The sequence below is a fragment of the Helianthus annuus genome, chromosome 9, assembly GCF_002127325.2.
Source record: "Helianthus annuus cultivar XRQ/B chromosome 9, HanXRQr2.0-SUNRISE, whole genome shotgun sequence".
In the NCBI taxonomy this organism is placed as follows: domain Eukaryota; kingdom Viridiplantae; phylum Streptophyta; class Magnoliopsida; order Asterales; family Asteraceae; genus Helianthus; species Helianthus annuus.
Window position 1 is genome coordinate 88,961,381 of NC_035441.2, and position 21,466 is coordinate 88,982,846.

Below are 21,466 nucleotides of genomic sequence, written 5' to 3' on the forward strand. Positions count from 1 at the left end.
TTAAAGCCAATTAAAAAGGAAGTTCTATAAAATTTTAAGACATCTCAGGGTTAAAATGGAGAAATCGTCCTCCCACGTTTAATTCCCAGAAACCCAATCGTCAAACTTCAAGTGTAGAAGAGGATGACTTAATTTCATTCACCTCTTCACTTTCTTTCTTTATATCTCCGAAAACTCAAAACCCTTGATAGCAACCGGATTAAAACAACGTACACCACACACACAATGGCGACTACAGCGGCTGCCGTCCGATCAATTTTCCGGTCATCATCCCTCCGTAGCGCAGCGGTGCGTGCATCCTCTCAAGCCAAAAACTCAAGCCAAACATTTCCTTTCTTTCTTTCCCAGCCCTACTTACGATCCAAGTTAAAGTTCTGCCTAACATTTACTTTTTTTCTTTCCCAGCCCTACTTAAGAAGGTTCTGATTCAGATGGTTCTGTGGGTAGCGCTCCAGGTGAAAGGTATATATTTAGCCTATAAGCATATACGTTTTAGACATCATATCCATTTGTGTTGTGTTTAAGTAAATGTTAAAAATTGAATATTTGTCACTATGTCAATACTTGAACGAAGTTACATTCTATCAAGTTTTTAGTACAAAATAATGGAATATGAACTACTAATATATACATCATCCAAGTTAAAGTTCTGCCTAACATTTCCTTTTTTTGTTTCCCAGCCCTACTTATGAAGGTTCTTATTCAGATGGTTCTGTGGGTAGCGCTCCAGGTGAAAGGTATATATTTAGCCTATAAGCATATAAATATTTATTTATTTTTTCAAATAAGGTAGGCAGTAATATTAGGTTTGACATATATTATTTTATTTAAAATCGTGAAAAAAATTAATGGTCAATTCCCTTACATTACTTCATATCTTTTTCATAATTTCCTAACTATGGACGCATGTGTACAACTTAGTAGTTTATGCACCGATACCAATATATGCCTCCTTTGAACCCAATTGAGTAGCCTTATTAGTTATAATTTCAATTTTCAAAGCTTGGTTAACAGCTTTTCTGGACTTGAAATATAGGCCAGGTAATAATGTACAAATGGGCCTAATATATTCATCTGAATACATTAATCGACATCTCTTAAGAATGAACCAACACCGACATTTTTCAGCAAGATATGATATTTTAACTCATCCAATGAAGAAACTCTTAAGAGACTTGTGAATAAGCTTAAAAAATCACCTCAAGAGGTTTTTGATTCACTGAAAAATCAAACAGTTGATTTAGTGTTCACTGCTCATCCAACTCAGGCTATTAGGAGATATTTGCTTCAAAAACATGGAAGGTATGTTCTATAATGCTTTAAATAAGTCTTACTTTCATTAAAAGAGTTGTGGGTAGGCCTGTAAGCGAACCGATACGGTTGTTCTTAATAAACGAATGAACATGAACAATTTTTTTTCTGTTCATTAATTAAATGAACAAACATGAACACATGCTTCGTTAGTTTATGTGTGTTCATTTACCTTCATTTATCTATGTTTAAGTTCGTTTAATATTCATTTCAAGTTTTTAGGCAGTTACAATTTAGTCTGGTTTTATTTAATTTATTGTTGCATATTGTAATATGATTTAAGGTTTTCATATGGTAGTGAGTTCTCTCAATGATTTTTATGGGTTAGTCATGTATGGAGAGTCATGCGTGCACATATGTTAAGATATTTAATTTGACTAACTCATAGTCGTTGCTTATGTTTACTTGCTTAAACCTGTTGTAGACAAGAAACTACTAAGGGGAAGGGCGACTACATGGGCATGCATTAGCGGCAGAAGATTTCGTGAATTATTGAATAAAACCGGAAGCTTTATGAACTCCTTTAAGTTTTTTTTTCTGTAATGTATGTTTTTAGACTTGGCATACATGTTTGTTTTTAAACACATTCCGCAAACAAAGTTTCCTGTGCTATGCACGCCTTAAATTTTGTGTGGCCGGCATATGGTACAAGCTCTTATGACGTTTTGTATGGCTTCTCTTACATTGTCTTTTGGCTAATTACCTTTTATCCATGCATAAACATTTTTCCCGAACGCACCACAAAATGAAGGACACTAACTGTTGGTCATGCCGTGCATCGCACGGGCCTACCCTCTAGTTTATATTAATTCAAGAGATATTAATAATTTATTAGATATTAGATATGTTAATAATATCATTAATTAATATTTAATTATTATATTTAATAAGTTGAAGGAGAAAATGACATGTGGCATTAATTAGAGTCTTTTATTAATATTTAGATTATCTATTTAAAGCTTGAATCTTACTTATGTCTAAAATTTTTTATACTCTTTTCATAATAAAATATCATTTCTTATACAACAAGTTTTGATACGAGTTTATATAAATTGACTATTTTATCGATGTAAAACATGTGTCCATATCTTTTGGGAGATTGTTAGAGCGAGTGTCGATATCGTAATTAAACGAAACCGATATCAGCCAAACTCCCATCGCTTAGAGTGACTGGTCATCAGATGCTCTCAGGGAGGAAATAGAAAGAATCGCTAAAATGATCAATGACCCTCTGGTAAAGCCAACTCCACCCAATTAGAAGAAAGCCAAGCAAGTGAATCCGGATGAGGCATTGAAACTTAAGAGAATGAGAGCAAAGCTTATGGCTGTTGATTATGGTTCAGCTAGATCAATTGCCAGATGGTCAAAACTTAACATTGTTGAGACCTACAAAAAGCTGGAAGAGCCTAGAGCTAAAGATCCCAATGTTCCTCAAAAGCCAGTCTATCCTACAACCACTGCTGGCATGCCTCAACAGACACAAACCTCCAAAAAGGTTCTCTCAACGTGTGCTTTATCCGCAAATGCCTTAAAACATTTAAAAAGGCAAAAGCAGACTGATTAGGAAGATGAGCAGAGGTTTGAAGAATACAAAAAAGAGGCAATAACGTGCCAGCTTGAATTTCAAACTGATCATGCTGCTGATTTACTTGCTGCTAAACTCAAAGAAACACTTACAAAGTTAATCAGCAGACCACAATCACCAAACTCATCATTAATAAGTCTTATCCCAAGAAAATCATCTGATCCAGAAATACTAAAGTGGAAGTCATCCTCGGACACCCACGTATTGACTTTGTTCAGATCAAATGGTGATGTTGAAAGGATTAAAATGGAGGATGCATATGGTCTGAATGCATGTGATCTCCTAGATCTTCTGAACCTTCAAATTGAAAGGGATAATGAAAAAGACATGATCTCCTTGGACTTTGATTACAATTCAAAGGGCAAATCCAGGAGATATTGATGAGAAATAAAGATCAACAATAAAGAAGGGTTTTGGCATCATCTGTTCTAGGGGGAGATTGTTGGCTCATGTGGATCCCACCTTAAGACAGATGATTGAAAGCCAAAATAGTTCTGCAATCAACTGATCTTTTATAACAGTGCTTGGATTCATTCTCCTCCCAATGACAAAGGCATCAAACAACTGCTGCTTCCTAAGGTCTGCTACAAGCTAAAGTCTGCTAATTCACAAGGTCTGCCAAAGTAAACCGCTTATGAAGACTAAGGTCTACTGGAAGCAAAGGTCTGATCACCCTTTGATTATAGAAGACAAAGTCTGCTGAACAAGGTCTGCTGAGGCTTCAACAGAGGATAGAGCTCATCAGAGGATTGGATCATCAGATGTTGTAATCAGTGTTTCCAATGTAACAGTGTTTAGTAGTAGCAGATGTTAGAGGTTGTTATAGTTGTTAGATGTGATTGTCTAGGTGAAGTCAGCATAGATTCCACAGTGGTTTGCATTGTACTATAAATAGAACAGTGCATGTACTGTTCTATTAATCACTTCACACACTTGACATTTTATACGAGCAAACTGAGTGATCTAAGGCTGAGGGGGAGTTTGTATTCATGCATACGCGAATCATTGTATTTTCAATCATTCAATTTAAAGTATTCATGATGAAAGCAAATCACTAATTGTTTGTGATTTAAAGTTTACTTTCATTCTGCTGCAAATTATTTCCATCTTTTTATCATCTTCCATTGTTCCTATTAAACATTCACAAACAATTCAAACTCAGATCCTAACAAATTATGTACTCACTTAGTGGGGTTTCACATAAATAAATTTATAAAGAAATCACGTAATGGGGATCAAGATCACGTAGTCACTTACTGGGTATTCAAAATCACTTAATCACGTAATCACGTAATCACGTAATGGGTATTCAAAATCCTACAATTTTTTTAAGAAAATTATAGCAATAGGTTGCTCGAATTAAAGAGAATGAAATGCTCGTTAATACGGTGTAATTTTTATAAAAAATTAACGTATGAAAAAGTTAAAGCCGTTTGAAAATTAATTGGGAAGTGGGTTTATGAGTCAACAATATTGGATTTTCTTATTTTGTCTTTTTTCCCACGTGTTTCCCTTGATTTTAGCTATATGACTTCTATATTTGGGACCACTTAACTCTCAACCATTGATCTTGTAAATTAAGGATCAAACTTCTCTCCTACACTTCGTACACTCCTTTCCTCTTGTACAATAACCTTTCTCTGTACAATATTCCATGCACACACGTGCACAAAACTACTACTACTTCTACTATTATTATATTATAGTTTAATATAGCAAATTATATTATTATTTAGTGTTATTTTCTAATACTACGTACTCGTCTAAACACTTAATACTCAAATAATCATTTTACTCGTTACTTATTGTTAATAATTTTAGATATCCGCCTAACATCTCATAACTTAAAGCTTCGTTCTAACTATTAGGTGCTCGTTTCAATCATCATTGAGCATGAACCAACATATTTGATTTATATAAAAACGAGATGTTACAAGTTAACGGTTAGAAAGACAAAACAGTTTTGTAGAGGATCAAGATGTTAATTACTACACTCTACGTCCTCTTCCCAATTCTCCAATCAAGAGTTGCCTCACTGAATGTTTCTCTTAATCGGAAGAGATCATCAGTACAAACGTTTCATTAACAATGTAGTGATCATTTAACAATGTCTCACTAATTCAAGGTAGTGATCACCTTTTTCAACACAACATATCAAGATAGTATGTCTTTACTTTTCTTCTAACCATTCACTATGTTAAGAGAGTGAATCATCTCTTAGAGGACCCGGGGTGGTCCGTGTTCGGCCCCCCATCACGCGTTATGGGAGATGGTCACACCGCCGCCGCCATATTGTTAACGCGTTGAAGTATCACGGCGTGGATCCGAGCACGCGTTGAACTTTGAACTTGTTTGTTGTTTTGTGAATGAGTGAATGAATGGTATCTTGTACATTGTGCATTATAACTTGTACATTGGAATCCCATCACTAGTGATTCCACCCCTCCTACATTTCTATCACTAGTGATAGAATATTGGTTGTACACATGGCATGACTTGATTGGATAGTGGGAGTGATAGATTCTATCACTAGTGAACCACCCCTAGTCCCCTTATAGTTTTGTTATAAAGTATATGAAACTAAAAAGTTAATAAGAAAAACTACGATTTAAACCCAACCATCACTAACAATCCATCCTTCACCTCTCATCTCTACTCACGTATCTCTCAAAATCCAGCCACAAATGAGCCGCGTAATGGGTCGAGCATGACCACCCTCCCGTCCCTTCAAGCAACTTCATTGTTTGTAGAATTAAAAACCCTTGCATTTTTTAAATCCTAAAAAATTAAAATTTTGCCAACCCAAACACTAGATCTTGCCTTATGCAATAAAGAGTTGAGCAGTGGAAGAGTTTGAACAAAAACTTAATGGAGGCCAAACTCTTAAAAATCCAATATTTTACACTATAAAAGAAAATTTCAAAAACTTTTTGATAAAATTAACAATACGAGCAAAAAATCGATGGGGGCCAAGACACCCACGAGCCACAAGAAAGCTACCCGCCCCCCCCCCCACCCGGGACTTATGTAATATTTTTAGTTGAACGTCTAATTAGCAATCCATTAGAGTTAAAGTGTTGTTCCCTTAATATTTTTAGGTTAAGGGTTCGAACTCCGTCGAAGACGGATTTGATGTCGTATCAAGAAAAAAAATTTAGTTGAACCATTATGTTTTAAATAAATACAAAATAATTGTTACTCCTTTACATTCATTTATAAACTATTTCATTAGGAAAATTCGAAAATTAAATATTAAAAGAAAATATTTATGTAATACCAAAAGATAATAATAGAAATTGAAAATGAAATCAAGTTATTGAAGTGCAATCAATGGGGTGGTGGTCTATTGGCAAAGGCAAAGCCTTTAAAACACCTAAGTTGGCAAGGGAAAGGTTTTGAGTTCAAGTCCCACAGACGACAGGGGATTAAAGAAATTAACCGTTAAAAAAAAAATTATTGAAGTGCAAAGTTGGAGCCAATTGAAAAGTTGAAAGAATTTTGTGGTTGAAATGATAAGAAAAGAAGTCAAGGAGGATAAGTGTAATATGAAGAAAGTAGAACACACTGACTTGAATGCAATAGATATTCCTTTAATCACCCAAAAAAGACAACTTTTTCCCTTTATATTCCTCTCAAATTTCCATCTTCTTTTTTTTTTTTGTGGATATTTGACTTTATCAATTGGGTTTCTTCCTTATTTCCAAATCGAATGATTTATAAACAAGATTGGAATGTAAAGTTTTTGAGGAAAACAAAGACTTGGAAGTGAGAGAACCCCCCACCCTACCCACCCCCCACCCCTTAATTCCCCAATTATCTTCTTTTCTTCTCCCTCAAATTATGCAAAAACCATGCCTCACAAACCAAATTTTATCACCAAGTTGCAATTATTATATAAACAAACCAAAGCATCTATTTTCTTATTATATAAATTATAGGAAAAACTCATCCATTTTCTTATAATTAACATTCTTTCCCTCCAAAACAGAGGATGATTCAACTTGAAGCCAATTTTTTAGTTTCATGAGAAACACAAAAAGATTAAACCCTCTACCCTCACATTAATATCATATATTGTTGCACAAAATGCATCCTCCAATCACCTACATTCTCCTGTTCTGCCTTTTAACCTCTCTCCTATCTGTCATCAAGGCCACTCTTAATCTTTCTCTTCCTTATCAACACCCTAATCCTGAAGTTGTTGTTCAAGAAGTTCATAGGTAACCTACAAACCCCACATGGGGATTTCATGTTTTTTTTTTGTTTTAGACTAATTCCCATCTGGGTTCTTATTATTAAGACGTGTGATCTTGTGGGTGTCTTTCGTTTTTCAAAAAAGATACTCACAAGATCACATTGTTTTAGAGTAATTCCTATCTGGGTTCTTTTTATTAAGACGTGTGATCTTGTGGGTATCTTTCGTTTTTCAAAAAGATACTCACAAGATCACATTCCGACTAAATTTTAGTGTGCTCACATCAAATTCTCTCCTGTTATCTGCAGGAGAATAAATGTATCTATCCAACATAGAAGAGCAATGCTCGACATCGGTGGCGGTTGTATCACCGGAAACCCGATCGACGATTGCTGGAAATGCGACCCGAATTGGGGTACCGACCGCCAACGCCTAGCCGACTGCGGCATCGGCTTCGGGCGGTACGCGTTAGGCGGCAAAGGAGGGCAGTACTACGTGGTAACCGACTCCTCCGACCACGACACCGTGAACCCAACCCCAGGCACCCTCCGCCACGCCGTCTTACAAACCGAACCATTATGGATCGTTTTCGCTTCGAGCATGCTGATCAAACTCAAACACGAGCTAATCATCAACAGCTTCAAGACCATAGACGGTCGCGGGGTCAACGTGGACATCACCGGAGGCGGGTGCATCACCATCCAATATGTTACTAATGTTATTATCCATAATATTCGTATCTTCAACTGTAAACCGTCCGGTAACGCCATGATCCGATCTAGTCCGACCCATGTTGGCCGGAGAGGGTTATCGGACGGTGACGGAATATCGATTTCCGGGTCAAGAAACATATGGATTGATCACTGTTCTTTATCTCATTGTACGGATGGTTTGATTGATGCAATTTTGGGATCAACGGCTATTACAATTTCAAACAATTATTTTACGTATCATAATGAAGTTATGCTTATGGGTCATGATGATGCATATTTGCCGGATAAAGGAATGCAGGTGAAGTTTTATTATTTTAGGGTGAATTTCAAGGATTTTCTTCTTTATACTCATTTTCAGGCGCTGTCTTTTATGTTCAAAATTTACGAGTATTGTCATTTATGTTTTTCATATCATACACGTTTTGTTCTTTAGTCCTAACCCAGAAAGTTTTTTAGTTATATTTGGTCATGTGCTTTGCACATAAGGGCATTTTTGTCAATTCAAATTTGGTCTCTTCCACACAATCTGCCACCACCATGAGGTCATTTTTGTCAATTCAAATTTCCAAGGTTGGGTGGTGTGGGTGGTGGCAGGTTGTGATGGTGGAAGAGACCAAATTTGAATTGACAAAAATGCCCTTATGTGCAAAACACATACTAAATTTAACTGAAAAAACTAACTGGGTTAGAACTAAAGGACAAAACGTGTATGATATGAAAACATAAAGGACAAAACTCGTCAATTTTGAATATAAAAGACAGCATCTAAAAATTTGTATAAAGATAAAGGACAATCTTTGAAATTCACTCTTATTTTTTCATGCATTGGTGGCTTGTACTTTTGGTAATGTTATTTGTACTTTGTGTTGATAGGTTACGTTTGCATTTAATCATTATGGGAAGGGTTTGGTGCAAAGAATGCCGAGGTGTAGACATGGGTATTTTCATGTAGTGAACAACGATTTTACTGAATGGAAGATGTATGCGATTGGTGGGAGTGCGAATCCCACGATTAATAGTCAGGGTAACCGTTATATAGCGCCACCCGATCCTAATGCAAAGGAGGTAAATTTGTAACTCAAATGAGTTAAATAGGTTGACCCGATTAACGGAATTTGAGTGATTTTTTGTTTGTTTATTTAATCTAAATTTTTAGCCGTTAGTTGAAGCCTTTATAAACTTTGGGTTCGTCAATGGATATAGAATAATATCGTATTTGTTGGTTGGTCTAACCACTCAGACAAATCAGCAAATGCTTGTAAAACGTTAACCTTGTGTCCATATTTTATACAAGAATAGGTTACAAAGCGTGTGGATGCAAATGAGAAGAATTGGGTAGGGTGGAATTGGAGGACCGAAGGAGACTTGATGGAAAATGGTGCGTTCTTTGTGCCATCCGGTGAAGACCTAAACGCTATGTATGCAAAGGCGACTAGTGTTGATCCTAAATCGGCCTTCCTTGTAGATCAACTAACGATGAACGCAGGTGTCTTTGGTGCGCCTAGGTACATGTTTAATATCCATTACAATACTAACTCTTTAATCAATTATCACTTCATGGTCAATATGCCACCTTACATGTGAAATAGATAAATATCAATCATTATACTTCTTTCTTTTAATTCCATAGTTATATAATCTCAACATTTTATAATAGTTTGATTAACTTAATCAACCCAATATTACTTTTTATGTCCACAAACATCCATAAGTGGGATGACAATTGATCTAATTTTAGAAACCCTAATTCAATACTCGACTGTGAAGTTATTTCATACAAGCAATATATCCATTGGGCTTTCAGGTTTTCTAGCGGGTATTCTGGTTTATAATCTTACCTAGTCAAAAATTTCAATTTGGGATTCCGTTACGAAAAAACTGAATCATAAACTCAACGTAAAAACCAGCTTTGAAAATCAGATACACGCATACGGTCCTACTAGTTCTATGCTTTTAACAACTTCAAATTTCTACAAACCTCAAAATATACCATCTATTATATTTTGAAATTATATAATATATTAATATATTCGGTTCAGACACGGGTAAACAAATATGAGACTGATTTTAGGTAAAGAAACAAGTATCACCTAATTTCATACACATTCCAAATCAGTAAAAAATTATAATCCATCCCATACCTAGTCTTGTAACTGAACACAAATTCTTTTGAATTTTCTGTTGAATTCAAGGCTTCTTTGGGGTAGAACCCTACCATTCACATCATCCCAAGGTGAGATTATTAAAAGTGTCTGGAACCTTAAAAGTGTATCTTGCGTCTTTTTCATTGGGAAAGGAACTTATACCCTCTACTTTTAAGGCCTAAAAAGGTAACCCATATTGGCATCCGCCTAAAGGGTATCAAAATGTGTAATATTGTCCCTCCCACATGTGACCAAAGTGATTTAAATAAATAAACATACTGTAAATCATTGCGGATCGAATCTAATCAATGTGTTTAAATGCATAAAATGTGTCTTCTGTGATGACCGATTTACCCTTTTTTTTAATCATTCGTACGTGTTAGATAAATAACACGATCATTGATTGTGCAGGGATGATGTTGGGACCGTGTCATTCGGTAACGGCCCGATCACCACAGGAGGTGGTGAAGGCAGGAATACTGGCAACCATGATGACGATGACTACTTTGGAATTACGTTTGGTAGCGGCACGAGCGCAAAATTAGCACCGCCCACCACTCTCTTTTCGATTTCACTAATTTTCTTAGTTTTGTACTTTAACATCGTCACCATCAACGGTGGTCGTTTCTTTATGTTATTATTGTAGTAATAGATTTGGACAATTGAGTACAAAAGGAGAAAAAAAGAAAGAAAAAGAATTATATATGGTCGACTTCTTTTGGTTGTTTTGTATGTGCAATTGAACATATAGACAAATTTATATATTATTTATGGCTAGTAAGAATTTTTGAACTTTTTTAATGAAATAGCATTTGATTATTAACAGTAACACACTGAAAATTAAGTTGTAATCTTTTATTATAAATAAAAAATTAAGTAAATCGTTTAATTTACTGCTTTTATGTTAATGTGTTTTCTATTTAATCATGCATAATAATAATCTCAGCTTAACATAAGAGTATAAAACTATAAATACTAAAACATGATTTTATGTTTGAGAGAAATATGACAACAGTAATATTAAATCTCAGCTGGGATAATCAACACACAAAAAAAGAAAATAAACTTATAAGAGGATTTATGTTTGCAAGAGAATGAATACAAAGCAATTATTAGAAAAATATTGATTTACCATAAGAGTTAAAAATAGTTCGTGAACAGTTCATTTAGAATACTATCATCTCATCCCAATGGTGAATACAATCACACATCAACATAACAAAAAAAAATAATTTAATAAAATAAAAAAAAAAAAAACTTTTATAATGTAAGAACATTAAGTAACTAATAAAACCTTATTATAATAAGAAAAATAAAAGCAAAAAACCAATATTTTGCACACAGCAAGAACACTGGATTCACAGGCAAGTTTGTATTGACAAGAAACATGGCCAAAATGGTTAATTTGACCATAGAAGACTGATATCACCCCTGTAATGTTTAACATGGGGACATCTTTCACTTATCATCTGTACCGATAATTTACTACAAATAATAACCGAATCCGTAACTATAGCACCAGATGGTACAGATTACCTTTCCAAAACCGCAAAGGGAAAAAAAGTCGCTAAATCAACAGAAGGAAATGAAGGACAAAGTTGTTTTTGCATCCAATGCTGCTTTAATTCATTACAACAAGCAAAGCGTTTGATTTCATTCAGGTGGTGAGGCGATTGACTCGAGTTTTTTCCAGGTCAACTCACGTTGCTTTGACTTTTCGTTGAGTGTGGCTTCTTTATCCATATATTGAGTCTGGCAATCTTCAAAGAGCTCAGGGTCCATTTCCATGAACATTCTTCTGACATTTGCGGTTAATTCATTGATTGTTTGATTCCAGTGACCTTGTACGTTTCTTTCTAATGATTCAAATATTATTGGTAAAATGACAGGTCTGTTAAGTGCGATTAAGCTCACGACTCGTTCATTGTTCCATAAAAACAGCGCACGTTCGGCAACCTGCGACAAATAAACAAAAAATCAGAATATGTTTGGATCAAAACTGGAATACAAAGAGTTAGTTACTGTGCTATATGCAACATCTGGCCTTAAAGCTTGGCGATGTGGGTCAAGTCAGGTGATGGTTCAAGATAGGTCGTTTCAAAAAAACATCTGAAAATGGGCTTTGATTAAACGGGTTGTTTAAGAATAAAAGGCATCAAAATGGGTTCACCCGCTTTTTTTTTTTTTTTTTTTATGATGACGACACAGGCGGCAGCGGCGGTAATTGTGGTTGTGGTGGTGCCAACCCATAACAGCGGCAGGCAGCAGCTGGTAGGTGTAGGCAGCGGTGGTAACGGTGGTCGTGTTGGCGATTCGTAGGGGGGTTCACCCACTGTATTTGTTTTTACGGTAGTGACAGCAGGCGGAGGCAGCGACAGTGAAAACAGCGGTAATGGCAACCCATAGATGGTGGCGCCTAATAGTGGCAGCAGCATCCAGGAGGTGTAGGCGGTGGTGGTAACAGTGGTCATGACTCATGACAGACAATGACGGTGGGTGGTGCTAGCCCATTTGGATCTGTTCTAAGCTAGAACGTTTACAAGAATGACCCATTTCGACCCTATCTATAATAGTATAACAAGGCAGACCGAAACTTGATTATATTTGAAAATAAATCTTTAATAACCTATTAGATTACAACCTATTTAGAGAAGATCAACAAGAAATATAAATATTTCTCTTCTAAAAAAAACTTTTATTTAGACTAAAAATAGATAATGCAAATGAAGTTAAATATTATATGCTAGACAATTAAATAAAGTTTTGCCACCAAGTAACTTGAGTAACAATTTGTAGTATTGTTTTCTATTTATTAGATTCCTGTTAATACTGTGTCCTAACAAGAACTAATTAAAAATTAATAATAAATTTGGACTGTATCATAATCCTTCAAATTATCATGAAAATAGTTTAAAACTGAAGCCTGCTTATATATGATTAACTACTAATGCCCCTATATACAAAATATGCTCTCAAAAAGAGTATTTTCTGAATATTATGTTAAAATTTCACTATCTACAAAATATACCCTCTCAGCCTAAAAAGTATCAAGTATCACACACACTTTAACTAAATATACAAATTATTTGTTACTCTCAAACAATAAATTTTAAACAAATTATTTGTTGGCCCAGAAGCAGAAAACAAGAAAATCGGATTTGATCAAAACCTAGATAGAATCTTTTATTAATATGACAAACCGGAAAAAAAAAATAAAGGACACGCATTACAATGATCAAAATATCAGACATTCATACCATTGACATAACCAATCCAGATAAGAAACATAATCAAAATAACTAAACCAAGACTGAAAAATCCGCTTCTCCCATGTTCACCCTTTGACTTACGCAATTTATCATTGATTAACCCAACATTATTAAAAAATAGTAATTTCAGACCATCTTTGTAGGGTTATTTAAAAGAAATATATAATTTTTAAAAAGCCTTTAGATGCGTTTTTTAGATGCTTCTGCACTTGTTTCCGATGCTTCGTAACTCGTACGTTTGCTTGACCATAGTTAGCTGTTACAAGAGATATGCTTAATTTCATTGTTTTTATTCCAACTTCTTTAGAAATCTACGTCAACCATACTAAAACCTGAAAAGAATAAGATCTACTTTATATTGTAAGATAAAACTAGTTCAGTTGGCTCAACTTTCATAGCATCTTATTATGTGTATAATTTAAAAAACATAGGTAACATTTCATTGAATTTTTCTGTTACATAAGCTGAATAAGTCGATAATCAAGCACTCATAACTTGAAAGATAGGTATGATAACCAAGATACACAGAGTTGATATGCTAGAAATGTTAACAAGCCAAACTGCTCGTATGGTACTCGAGATCGGCTCGCTAAATGCTTGAATATTAATACCAAATGAAAAAATTAACTGATTTTATAACTGAAATACAAAAACAAAGGCAGAAATAACAAACCTGGAAATGAGGGCTATTTATGCAGCATCCAATCCTTCTAAAAAGAGGAACCATGCATCGTTGGAACTCCGCAGGTTGAGTAGCATCCAACACTTCTTCTAATTCTCCAAGAAAAAGGATTTCTTTAGCACAATTTGTAACAGGCCAGTACTTCAATAACCCTTTAATAACAATATCAGCCAACTTATAATCCTTTTCAACAAACTGCGTTATGCAGTAAGACAACTGTTGATGATATAAATTAATGGACTTGGGTTTGTGAAGTGGTATAAGAGCCCGCGAAAGAAACAACTTATGTTCTTCCTTCATTGGTATTGCAAAACCGTTTATTATACTTCCAAGAATCTCCAACAATTCACTGATACCAGGGTGCCTTTCGGTTTCAAATATAAATCTATAAAAGATATTATTTATCGCCTTCCGTATAAAGGGACGATGAACCATGAATTTACCATATACACGATGTAGTATGGTCTTCAAATACTCACGCTCCCGTGGATCTTCTGTATCGAATAGGTCGAGCAAGTTTAACACGAATGAATGATTAATGTATCTTTTGGCCACTTTAGTATCAGTGTCGGATGATACCACGTATTTCAAAAGCAATTCGTAAACAAGTTGTAAATGTGGCCAGGAGGGATCCAAATACATATCATCTTCTTCCGGATCAAGATTTTCAGTTCCTGAATTTTCGTGCGACTGAGGCGGCAAACAACGAAATATGTTCAAAGATATCATTTTAACCATCTCGTCCTGCATGATTTCATTCATCTTACTCGAACCTGACTGAACCAAATCAATAAGCTCCATAAGGTTCTGCCGTTTAATCTCTTTCTCCGTGACATTCTTCAACGGAGCCGATAAATCAAACATATACGAACAGATGTGCACCTTTTTCAGAAACAAAACATGCCGTTCCGCCATGGGGACATCTTTCAACATAGGTAATACCTCAACCACCCCAGGTTGTGATGGAGCCGACGATATGGTGACAGCCTGTGACCTGGCGCTACTAGGCTGTTGCTCACTGACAACAGCTGCACGAGACGCATGGTTTACAGTCACATCAGACGAAACATTAGGTCCCGGTGGTGGTTCTATAGCTTCTTGTTTCAAACCCTTCTTCTTCCCCTTAATAATCTTAAACATCCTGATAATATATCCAAAATCAATTTCTACTACACGCGAAGTCGATTGAATCTCGAAGCCTAACACATTCCAATCACAGAAAACACGGGAAGTGTAATCGAATAAATTATCTATCCAGCATTAGATTCGAGCCTCACATCAGTTGATTAACACATTCCACAAAGTCAAATTCTACAGATACATATACATATACATCCATACAGATACGTAATATCAATCGATCAACAACTCAAACCCTAACACACTCCGAGCACAGAAAACAAGCGGATCGTAATCGGATGAATTATCTGTCTAGTTCTAGATTCGAGCACCAATAAGAATATGAGATTGCTAACATTGACAGATCGTACCTTGTTGATTGAGATCTGCGATCGGAAAACATGAAATGAATCGGCAGAGTGTTAGAATTAGGTCATCATTGAGGTCACTGCACTTTCTGGACTGATGCAGCAAATCCGTGAATGAATTTGACACAAGAACGAATGAAGAATTGACAACGAAGCAAACGTCTGTGATCTGTCCTAAAATCTAGAGATGAAGACCGAATACTTTATTTCTTGGGATTTCTAGAATTTTCAAATGCACACATCCAAAAATAGTGTTTGTGTGCCATTATTTCAACGATATTTCTATGGTACCCTAATCCTTAAATCTACATTGAAGGTATATAGGATAGAGGTGTATAAATTTTTTTTTTTTTTTTTTTAAATCGGTTCGGTTTTTAACTGAATCGTTTTTTTTTTTAAAACAAAAACTGGTTTTTTTATAACCAGTTTCGGTTACTAATTGGTTTTTTAAACACAAAACAACCGGTCCAACTGGTTTGGTTCGGTTTTTAACCGGTTTTACAAAAAAAAAAAAGAAACGGTTTTTAAACCGATTTCAAACATCAAGAACCCTAACCGCTACACAAACCGCCGGTCCGGTTCGGGTTGGAACCGCTTTTTAAAAAAAACCAGTTTCGGTATTTTTTTTTCTGGTTTCGGTTCTAAAACCGGTTTTTTTGTACACCTCTAGCATAGGCTGATATGTCAGATTTTATCTAGTCGTATAGCTTTTTCAATTTCCAATAAAGACTGATATGTCAGATTTTGTCTAGTTGACTGGACGTATACGGGGTCGTATAGGTTTATACGGGTCGTATTAGATGAGTTTTTTATACATTTTAATTTATAGTTTTAACAAAGTTCTCAAAAAATATTTATTTTTTAAATAAAAGTATTCTTAATTTTATTACGACTACCATGTACAAGCCTTGGCAATTGAAGACATGCCTTTCCTAACAAAATCGACTTTTGTAGGGAGTCGGTTAGAGCAACTCTCGACTCGAAGAACTCCACTTATATTTTATCTTTACAACATTTATGGTATATTATTGTTTTATTTTTCTGTGTGACTAAAAAGATAGTGTGGTATAGGTTTAGTATAGTCTTAACAAGTTGGTCTAGTGGTTAGTCACTTGGTTTCTCTCCTTGAGGTCCCAAGTTCAACTCACACTAGCATCACTTTGAAGCAGAGGTGCACAAAATACCGGTTAATAACCGATTTAGGAATAACCGATCAGTGGTTATTTTTAATCGTAGGTTAGTAACCGATTTAAGTTATAAGTATTTAGTATAGGAACTGGTTATTAACCGGCTTTTTAACTAATAGACCGGTTAGCCGAAAACATACCGAGAAATTCAAAAAATAGGCAAAATAACCGGTTTATTAACCGAGCTGGTTAAAGTAATTAACCGGGCCGGTTAAAAAAATAACATTCACAAGCTGAGGGCCATTATCAATGAATGTTTTTCAGTGAATATTAATGATTCGAAAGCTTTACAATCGATTGATTTTACATACCCCCCCCCCCAACTGATCACACTAAGCAGAGCAGTTCATACAAGAGAAAATGTAAGTATGTGTGTGTTAAATAAATCATTGACTAGAGTGATCTATTTATACACAAGTACAAAAGCTCTGCTGTGAGATCAGCTGATGTCACCCTATTAGTGTGTCACACCCCTATTTTGCCACGTATCACCGGTGGGCCCGATGGGGGTATAGTGACGTAATTGATATCATCATGGGGGTATTGTGTGGTTTGACTATGATGATATCAATTACGTCACTATACCCCCACCGGGCCCGCCGGTGATACGTGGCAAAATAGGGGTGTGACATAGTGACATCTAACATTTCTAACAGAAAAGATTCTCAGATGTTTGCAAACATCTGAGCAATGTTATCCACTGTTCTAGGCTATTCTAAACACTGTTGAAATAAGGTATTGTTACATTGAATAAACACTGTCTAAGCTAAACACTGATGTAGTTTTCCAAACATCTATTTAGCCTAACAGATGTTTGGTCTTTGCTGACTCCAGGATCCGGCGAGTTCGACGGAGCTTCGGTCCAGATCCGACGTGTTCGGTGCGTTTATTACGACTAAAAAAAGAGTAGAAGATAGACACGACACCGAGCAGTCACTTATAATCTGCTCTCTATTGATTATTCAACGTTTACAGCACCACGAGACCAGTTGGACAGCATGTCCCCTCTGGGAACCAAAAGCTTGTCCAAATGAGAACCCCAAGTCCCTATTTATAGACATCTCACACTATGTGTCTATCCGATCGGATTGCCATCCGACCGGATGGTCATCTGTCCGGATGGACCTTTGACATTTACAAAACCTGTCCAACTTTCTCTATTCTATACAATATTCAACACATGCTCTATCTAAGTATTCGCACAGTGGCAGACGTATGAAATATGCACCAACATATTCCCCTTCGGATGTCACTGTCGAATCGTCTTTAAAACTTTGAGAACCTTGAGCTGTGTTTGAATATTCTGTAATCTTCAACTTTTCTACAACTTCAATCAGGTATCTTGAAATTTGACTATCCAAATTCCCCCTCGATTGATGATTCGGGTTTGCTTTTGCCAAAGTAAAGCACAAATTCCCCCTAGAATGAATCTTCAGGTCTTTTGCACAGTTTACGACTCTCCTCTGATTTGCTAAACGACAACCTTCACGAACAATCACCAACTTGAAACTAATCAATACAGCATCCTCTGTTTAAACTTTAACCATATCCGAGCTCAGTTTTTGATATCACAAGTTAGCACCAGGATCTTCACATTCCGCCTGCTCGATCTAAGAATGTACAAAAACTCAACCGGCAATTGATAGAAACTTCAAATACCCCACTGGTTAACTTTGTTGGTGCATCCGTCTGTCGTCTTCGTCTTGTATCGAATCTTGTATTGTACTATTTAGATCAGGGCACGAAAAACGAGAAAATGAGAATTAGTAGAGATTTCGCTTGAAATGACACTTGGTCATGTTCAAGCGAAATCAACAACTTTCTGATTCCGCTCGAGTGTGTCTTGGTATTTCGCTTGAGTTTAACATGGTGATTTCGCTTGAGACATGTTCAAGCGAAATCAGAACGCCTATAAATAGGCAGTTTCAAGCGAAATCTAGAATCATTCTTCCGGTTTTGCCACGAAGTGCTGCCGAAGTGTCGACTCGCTGTAAAAGTCATTTTATCAATCAAATCGACAGTTTAAAGTGTATACATTGCTGAATTGATCTCAGTTTGTCTGTTTCCGCCGTTCAAACTGAGCAAAACTCTTCTGATCGACTCGTTCAGGTTCGAAAACAATCCTACAAGTGGTATCAGAGCTCAGGAGGAAGAGTTCATACCAATTCAGCTGCATTTTCTGTTCTCTACACCTTCTTTTTCAAAATTCAAAACTTTTCATGGTCAAAATGGTCTGATTTTTCAACAACAAGCTCGGAATAGTGTTTTAACTAATCCTTGTGAAAATTAGACGTTAATTCGTTCTAAATCAAGTAAAATTTGCTATTCCGCTTGAAAAACAGCGAGTATTTGATGACATCAGCAGCAGTTCATACGTGATCCCGCTTGAAAACCGATATTTCGCTTGAGATTTTAAGTTGATTCCGCTTGGAATTGTTATTCCGCTTGAAATACTCTGCTGATTTTGCTCGAAATTTGGTTCCGCTTGAAAATTCAGTTTGATTCTGCTCCAAACCAAGGTTCCGCTTGAAAAGTGTTGACTGATTCCGCTTCAAATCAGTGGTTCCGCTTGAAAAGGGTCTAGCTTGAAATTTGCTATTTCGCTTGAACATTCAGTTTTTGTGAACTTTGATTATCCGAATCATGGACGAGGAATTTTATAATGCATTTGCTACCTCGGTTACCCCGATCACTATTGCACAAAACACGATGTTGGAAAATGAAACGGGGACTATGCAAAAACCGCCTAAGCTCATGAATATCGAGGAATATAAGGGTTGGGAAAGACGTTTTGAGAACTGGGTACAGGCAAACTATTTAGATGCTTGGGAATGTGTTGAGACAAAATACGTTAGACCAACAAATGACGATGAAGAGGAGATTGCTATCAAGGATATGAGTGCGGATGATAAAAGGAAATAGAAGAATGAAAAAATGATGCTAAGTCTGCTACAACAAGCTGTGAAAGAGGATATTTTGGTCTTATTGCAACACACTGGGAGTGCATATTCAATTTGGAAAGCATTACGATCTAAGTTTGTTGGAAGTCAAGAAATGATCAAAAACAAGAAATCACTTTTGAAAAAAGAATTTGATCTATTTCGAGGTTTGAAGAATGAAAGTACAAAGCAGATAATTGAAAGATACTGCAATTTGTTGGTAAGTATGAAAAGAGTGAGCATCAACAAAGACAATGAGGAGTTGATTGAGAAACTGGTTGATGCATTACCACACGAAACTTGGGGCACATATCTCATGATGCTAAGGAACAAAAAGGGTTTTAGCAATTTGACACTTAGCAAATTTATTGAAAAAGTTGAAGCTCAGGAAATGGAACAGATAAAAATTTCCAGAATGAAAGTGTTTGATGGTGAACAAGACATCGGTTTGTACTACAAAGCAGGGTTGAATGATAAAACAACCAACTTGTCACCAAAAGTTGAAACTGCATTCAATGCAAAGAACTCATCTGGAAATTCATCCAAAGGATCAAACAGCAACACAAGTTTTTCATCATATCCGTCCTTTGATTCAAACATTTCAACAAAGAAAAATGGAAAGAAGCTTCAGTGCAACATTGTTTTGAATCTTGAGGATGATCAAGATTATACAGAAGAAATTGCAAAGAGCCATATGTCTTTGTTGGGAACTGTGTTAGAATCTTATGGTAGTTTTGTTGCAGGTCGGATCGGGAATCCAATGCTTACTAAGGAGGATTACGATCAGATTGATGCTGAAGAGATGGAGTTAATGGATATAAAATGGTGTTTGGCAAGTGTGTTGAGGAGAGCTGAGAAATTCAAGCAGATCACAGGAAGAGATGATCTCCGTGATGCTAATGTTTCTACTTTGGGTTTTGATAAATCTAAAGTCACTTGTTTTCGTTGCAGGGAAAAAGGACACTTCAAGAGGGAGTGCACTAATCACGAAGCAAGTGGAGCTCAAAATCCATTCAACAACAATGATTACTACCGAAAGGCAATATACCATCAAGTTGCTCAACAACCAAATCAACAGCAAGCACAAACTGCACATGGAAGAAATGTGATTGAAGATTCTTCAAAGAGAGCTTGTGTGGTGAATCAAAATGAAAAGAAATCATCAACAGGATTCAACTGGGACAAATATATACCAGCTGATGGTAAAGCATGTGTGATTGATCAAGATGATGAAAAATTACCTGAAGGGTTTTGCTGGGAGAATTTCAATTGGGATAATTATGATCCTAACAAAGCTCCAGTTCACATAGCTTTTGTTGCTCGAATTGAAGAAGATAGTGATGATGATACTGAGTATTATGCAAAAAGAATGGCACAGCACTTAAAGGTGATGGCTGAAAGCGACAGTGAAGATGAGAAAGCTAAGCAGAAAAAGAAAAAGGTAAAAACACCTGTCAGCAGTGATGATGAGGATGTTCCAGTGGTGAGAAGAAAAGAAAGGAAGTTCCAGCTTTCAAGATTGATGAAGAAGCTGTTGCAAAGAAGAGTCCAGTGATGTGTGAAAATTGTGAAGTAATGAAAAAACAAAACAGTTCGTTGATTCACAACATGAACAGATTAAAGGAGTCTTATGATGTGCTGAACAAAGCCATGAATATGTACAATGACACAAGTGAAGAACATGCAACAACAATGAAGACACCTCAAGGAGCTTTCATGATCAAACAGAAAGTTGTGAACAACTACATCGAGAACTGTGCTGTTTTAGAACAGAAACTGGAAGCTCAGAGCATTGAAACTGAAAGAGTTAATCGTTTATTGAAAAGTTACTCATGTACTTCTTATGTCATTGATAGGATTTATCCAACTGTTGCATTTGAAGATGATGAAGTAACTGAAGAACAGAAGGTTTCTGAAGAAAAGACTCCTAAGAAGAAGAATGAAAAGAAGAATG

The 21,466-nt window shown here is 36.0% G+C and overlaps 2 protein-coding genes and 1 long non-coding RNA gene across 3 annotated transcripts; 2 read left to right on the top strand and 1 right to left on the bottom strand.

Annotated features, from left to right (window-relative positions):
• The first annotated feature begins 415 nt into the window (after nucleotides 1-415).
• LOC110874371 lies at nucleotides 416-1,815 on the top strand. Its single transcript, XR_002555888.2, has 3 exons — nucleotides 416-462; nucleotides 681-737; nucleotides 1,736-1,815. It is a non-coding gene; the product is annotated as an uncharacterized LOC110874371 (long non-coding RNA).
• Nucleotides 1,816-6,673: 4,858 nt separating this feature from the next.
• On the top strand, nucleotides 6,674-10,673 carry LOC110877799 (probable pectate lyase 5). Its single transcript, XM_022126006.2, has 5 exons — nucleotides 6,674-7,116; nucleotides 7,400-8,102; nucleotides 8,678-8,869; nucleotides 9,104-9,309; nucleotides 10,360-10,673. Exons 1-5 carry the CDS (start codon nucleotides 6,983-6,985, stop codon nucleotides 10,592-10,594), a joined length of 1,470 nt encoding a protein of 489 aa, XP_021981698.1. The 5' UTR covers nucleotides 6,674-6,982; the 3' UTR covers nucleotides 10,595-10,673.
• Nucleotides 10,674-11,229: 556 nt separating this feature from the next.
• LOC110877801 (serine/threonine protein phosphatase 2A 57 kDa regulatory subunit B' beta isoform) lies at nucleotides 11,230-15,667 on the bottom strand. Its single transcript, XM_022126007.2, has 3 exons — nucleotides 15,390-15,667; nucleotides 13,891-15,040; nucleotides 11,230-11,904 (listed from the first exon to the last, which is right to left on the bottom strand). Exons 1-3 carry the CDS (start codon nucleotides 15,419-15,421, stop codon nucleotides 11,602-11,604), a joined length of 1,485 nt encoding a protein of 494 aa, XP_021981699.1. The 5' UTR covers nucleotides 15,422-15,667; the 3' UTR covers nucleotides 11,230-11,601.
• Nucleotides 15,668-21,466: the final 5,799 nt, after the last annotated feature.